The sequence below is a fragment of the Megascapheus bottae genome, chromosome 35 (genome assembly GCF_031878675.1).
Source record: "Megascapheus bottae isolate mThoBot1 chromosome 35, mThoBot2.hap1, whole genome shotgun sequence".
NCBI lineage: Eukaryota > Metazoa > Chordata > Mammalia > Rodentia > Geomyidae > Megascapheus > Megascapheus bottae.
Window position 1 is genome coordinate 903,269 of NC_143543.1, and position 4,939 is coordinate 908,207.

The 4,939-nt window shown below is 61.6% G+C and overlaps 1 protein-coding gene across 1 annotated transcript; it reads left to right on the forward strand.

The window, feature by feature from the left end:
• Positions 1-800: 800 nt before the first annotated feature.
• Positions 801-4,711, forward strand: Mgst1 (microsomal glutathione S-transferase 1). The gene is made up of 5 exons (XM_090324438.1): positions 801-907; positions 2,817-2,980; positions 3,825-3,919; positions 4,154-4,420; positions 4,467-4,711. The coding sequence occupies exons 2-4, from the start codon at positions 2,837-2,839 to the stop codon at positions 4,398-4,400; spliced, it is 486 nt and encodes a 161-aa protein (XP_090180564.1). The 5' UTR covers positions 801-907; positions 2,817-2,836; the 3' UTR covers positions 4,401-4,420; positions 4,467-4,711.
• The last annotated feature ends 228 nt before the right edge of the window (positions 4,712-4,939 follow it).

Sequence of the window (4,939 nt, forward strand, 5' to 3'; positions counted from 1 at the left end):
TCCCCCCAAACATTGACCTTTCAGATGGCTGCATGCCAAGGTTCAAAGAGCAGTGAAGAGGAGGGGTGGGAATGTTTCCATCTCATTGCCTGTCTCTCTTTCCTTTTTCCTCCAGTCCTGGGGCTTGAACTCAGGGCCTGGAGCACTGTCCCTGGGCTTTCTCCAGGCTGGTGCTCCACTACTTGAGCCACAGCTCCACTTCTGGCTTTTTCTGTCTCTGTTGGTCCCAGGGAATGGAACCCAGGGCTTCTTCCTGCCTGCCAGGCCAGCTCTCTTCCACCAGGCCACACTCCCAGCCCGTAATCCCTCCTTTGTCTCCAGGTGGGGCTTGAACTCAGGGCCTGCTGCTGTCCCTTGTTTTTTGTTGTTGTTGTTGTTTATTTCTTTTTTCTCCCCTCTGCCACTTGAGTGACAGCTCCAGCTCCTGCCAGGGGAAGAACCAGAGCCAAAGTCCAGGGCCCAGGGCGGCGGGGGGCGTGGCCGGCCGGGGGGCGTGGCCTGGGGCAGCCGAGAGGCGGGGCCGGGCCTTCCGTCACGCAGGGGACGTGGCTGGGGCGCTTCAATGGCTAATAGGCCCCGGGGGGCGTGGCCGGGACTCTTATTAACAGCCCGTCCATCACGCAGGGGGCGTGGCCTGGGCGTTCAAGAACAGCCTGTCCACCACGCAGGGGGCGTGGCCGTGGCTTCATTAACAGCCCGTCCATCACGCAGGGGGCGTGGCCGGGGCTTCATTAACAGCCCGTCCACCACGCAGGGGGCGTGGCCTGGGCGTTCAAGAACAGCCTGTCCACCACGCAGGGGGCGTGGCCGGGCTCTCATTAACAGCCCGTCCATCACGCGGGGGCGTGGCCGGGCCGCCCGGGGAAGCTGTGCTGTGCACGCTTGGCTCTGCCTGGCTGGACTCGGGGTACGTGCGGGGTCCCCGCGGGCTCGGGGGTCCCCGACGGGGCGGAGGGGGGCCCCTCCGGGGAGGTGGGGGTCCCAGGAGGGGATCGTGGCTGCAGGGGTCCCCAGGAAGTTTTGGGGGTACCAGAGCAGGGGGTGGACTTCAGGGGATCCCCAGGGGGGTGATGGGGTCCTCCACGGGCTCGGGGGGTCACCGATGGGGTGGAGGGGTCCCCAAGGGCATGAGGGGCTGCAGGGACCCCCGAGGGGCGGAGGGAGGGCGGGAGGGCCGGGGCTGCGCTGGGGCGCAGAGCGCTGTGCTTTTCCACGTCTGGGTTTGCAGGCCTGGGTCTGCACAAGCCTGGATTTCTAGGCCTGGGTCTGCACGTCTGGGTTAACAAGCCTGGATTTCTAGGCCTGGGTCTGCACGTCTGGATTTCTAGGCCTGGGTTTGCACGTCTGGGTTTGCAGGCCTGAGTTTGCACGTCTGGGTTTGCACGTCTGGATTTGCAGGCCTGGGTTTGCACGTCTGGGTTTGCAGGCCTGGGTTTGCACGTCTGGGTTTGCAGGCCTGGGTTTGCACGTCTGGGTTTGCAGGCCTGGGTTTGCACGTCTGCATTTCTAGGCCTGGATTTCTAGGCCTGGGTTTGCACATCTGGGTTTGGAGGCCTGGGTTTGCACGTCTGGGTTTGCAGTTTCCTGGAAGGAAATTGCATGTCTGCCCCCCCTGTGGCCTCTGTTCTCGTTTCTGCAAGAAGGAGCGGGTGTGCATTTTATTTCTCGTGTTTGAGTAGCCCAGCCGGGGCACCCAAACTTGGGGTGTAGAAGGCCAGGAGAGCACGAAAGTGCCAACCCAAGGTGGAGGAGGGGGCCCTGGACCCACCCTCTCCGGGGACTGTGGGCCTGAGCTCTGCTCCTTGAACCTGTTAATCAATCAGTTAATTTTTCCCGAGGCTGGGGTGCTCCACCATGGAGCTTGCATTTAGACTCTCTGGGGCTGGCAAGGGACATTTTCCTTTTTCTCAGCTTTATTTTACATTTCTTTTTCTCAGGGTTTATTGTGGGGACACCCCTGCCACCCCCACAACGTCTCACCACCGACTCCCCCCCTACCCCCCCAAAAAAAGCCACCAGCCTATTTGGTCCCCCAGATCTTCTGCAAAGAGGCCAAATCTCCAAACACTTGTTCCCCTTACAAAAGAAATGCTAACACCCAGGAGCAGCCAGGCCGGCCGGTTCTCTTTTCTTTTGTTTTCTTAATTTCTATCTGTGTGTGTGTGTGTGTGTGTGTGTGTGTGTGTGCACACACTCAGAGGCCCAGAATTGAAGAGTCACGGTTGGTGGCCGCTGCCCAGGTTTTCTTTCCTCCTCACCCCACCCCACACCCCTGTTGCACAAGGTTGATAAAGAGAAGTCAAACAATCCCCAAGCGAGGAGGAACAAGGGGGGAGGAGAAGAACTCTGCTCTTCCTGGCTGAGAGCCTAAATCCAGGCGGGGAGGGGGGTGGGGGTGGGCTAGTGGCTCAGCTCCAAGGTGAAAACTCTGGGAGGGAGGGAGGGAAAGAAAACCCCTCAGGGGAGGGGAGGGGAGGGGGAGGGAGGGAGGGAGGGAGGCCCAAGACCCGAGAGCCTCAGCTTCTGGTATTGGTTGCTGGGGTTTTTAAGTTTATTGAGAGGTTTACTGTGTTTCCCAGGGCCTGGAACGTCCTTTCGTGTCTGGAGGTGGTGGGATGGGTACCTGCACTAGCTCCCGTGTACCCTGCGGGGACAGTGTAGTAGCTGGCGTGTTATCTAGTGCCATCCGCTGCGTTCCCTTGTGTAATGCGCTGTGATCATGTCTCATACCCCACTACGTTATGGCACACACACACGGGCCCTCTGTCTGTCTGATGCCCCACTCGCTGCTCCTCCCCCTGCTCCTTCCTCTCAAGGCTCCAGAGCCACGTTGAAGATGGCCAGCATGGCCCACCTGGACCAACTGATGCACAGCGAGGTCTTCCGGGCTTTCGCCTCCTACACCACCATCATCCTCTCCAAGATGATGCTCATGAGCACTGTGACGGCCTTCCACAGGCTTACCAAGAAGGTGAGGGAAGCCGCCCTCCCCTCCCCCTCCCCTCCCCCTCCCCCTCCCCCTCCTCCTCATCTTCTCCTCATCTTCTCCTCCTCCTCCTTGTCTTCTTCCTCTTCCTTCTCTCCTGTTTCTCCTCCTCTTCTTCCTCCCCCTCCTCCCCTCCTCCCCCTCCCCCTCCCCCCTCCCCCTCCCCTCCTCCCCCTCCCCCTCCCCCTCCCCCTCCTCCTCCTCCTCATCTTCTCCTCCTCCTCCTTGTCTTCTTCCTCTTCCTTCTCTCCTGTTTCTCCTCCTCTTCTTCCTCCCCCTCCCCTCCCCCTCCCCCTCCCCTCCCCTCCCCCTCATCTTCTCCTCCTCCTCCTTGTCTTCTTCCTCTTCCTTCTCTCCTGTTTCTCCTCCTCTTCTTCCTCCCCTCCTCCTCCTCCTCCTCCTCCTCTTCTCTTCCTCCTCCTCCTTGTCTTCTTCCTCTTCCTTCTCTCCTGTTCCTCCTCCTCCTCCTCCCCTTCCTTTCTTTCTTGCAACCCCCACGATTCCCACCCCACCCCCTGCACTTGTAAACTAATAACCAGTGGGGTTCATTGGAGGTTTTGTTTTCCCCCTGGTCCTGGGTCTTGAACTCAGGGCCTGGGCGCTGAGCTTCTTCCCCTCCAGGCTGGCGCTGTACCTCCTGAACCAGCCGCCCGGGCCTGGCCCGGCCTGGTGAGGGGAAGGGCTGCTGCTCGTCGTTCTCTTTCCCACGTTCCCTTCTCCCCTGGAACCCCCTTTCCGAGACCCAGCTTGAGGCGTGGAGGGCCCCTCACCCCAGCCCGGGTGCCAGGGCCATGGTGCTTCTCCCACTGGACACCAGCGGCGTCTGTCGTGTCCCTAGGTGTTCACCAACCCAGAGGACTGCGCGGGCTTCGCCCAGGGGGAGAACGTCAAGAAGTATCTGCGGACCCACGACAGCGTGGAGCGGGTGCGAAGGTGAGCGAAGCCGTGGTTCAGGTGGTGGAGCGCCAGGCTCCAGCCCAGGACCAGTGGAGGGAGAGACAGAGTGACCCGCTGCTGCTGATGCAGAAAAGGGGGTGACGGCCCTCGTGTGTGCAGAGCAGAGCTGACATGCATGCATGGACACGTCCCCCGCGCATGCATGCACGCACGTGTGTGTGTGTGTGTGTGTGTGTGTGCATGGCTCACCCCCGCCCCCCCTCCCCCCAGGGCACACCTGAACGATCTGGAGAACCTGGTGCCCTTCGTGGGCGTGGGCCTGCTCTACACGCTGACCGGCCCTGACCTGTCCACCGCGCTGCTGCACTTCCGTCTGTTTGTGGGCGCCCGCCTGGCCCACACCGTGGCCTACCTGACCCCTCTGCCCCAGCCCAGCCGCGCCCTGGCCTTCTTTCTGGGCTACGGCGTCACCCTCTCCATGGCTTATCGTGTGCTGCGCCAGGCGTTCTACCTCTGAGCCACGGCCACGGGCCACCAGCCACGGCCATGGGCCACCAGCCACGGCCACGGGCCACCAGCCACGGCCACGGCCAGGCCGGGCCACGGGCCATGGCCACAGCCACGTTACACCAGAGCCACGGCCAGGCCAGGCCACAGGGCATGGCCACACCATGGGCCACGGCCACACCACACAGGCCACAGCCACAGCCAGGCGAGGCCAGGCCAGGCCACCACTGGTGTGAGTTCCCCCCCTCCCTCCCCACTCACCTCACACCACGGCTCAGTAATAAAGTGAACAAATAACACGGAGGCCGTGTAGTCACCCGACTGTCACCGTATCTACGTCCTTTTAAAATCTTTTATTTCAAAGCCAGGAGCGTGGCCTGGTGGGTAAAGAGCGCTGGTCTGGCCTGCATGAGGCCCCGGGTTCCAGTCCTCGGTACCACAGCCACAGAGAAAAACCAGACGTGGAGCTGTGGTTCAGGTGGTAGAACGCCAGCCTGGAGGGAAAGGAGCTCAGGGACAGTGCCCAGGCCCTGAGTTCAAGACCCAGTA

Excerpts from the sequence above, each read along its gene's own strand:
- Mgst1 (XM_090324438.1), top strand. The coding sequence starts at position 2,837 with ATGGCCAGCATGGCCCACCTGGACCAACTGATGCACAGCGAGGTCTTC. Across the intron at positions 2,981-3,824 it reads TTACCAAGAAGGTGAGGGAA|GTGTTCACCAACCCAGAGGA; the intron begins GCCGCCCTCCCC and ends TCGTGTCCCTAG. Across the intron at positions 3,920-4,153 it reads AGCGTGGAGCGGGTGCGAAG|GGCACACCTGAACGATCTGG; the intron begins GTGAGCGAAGCC and ends CCCTCCCCCCAG.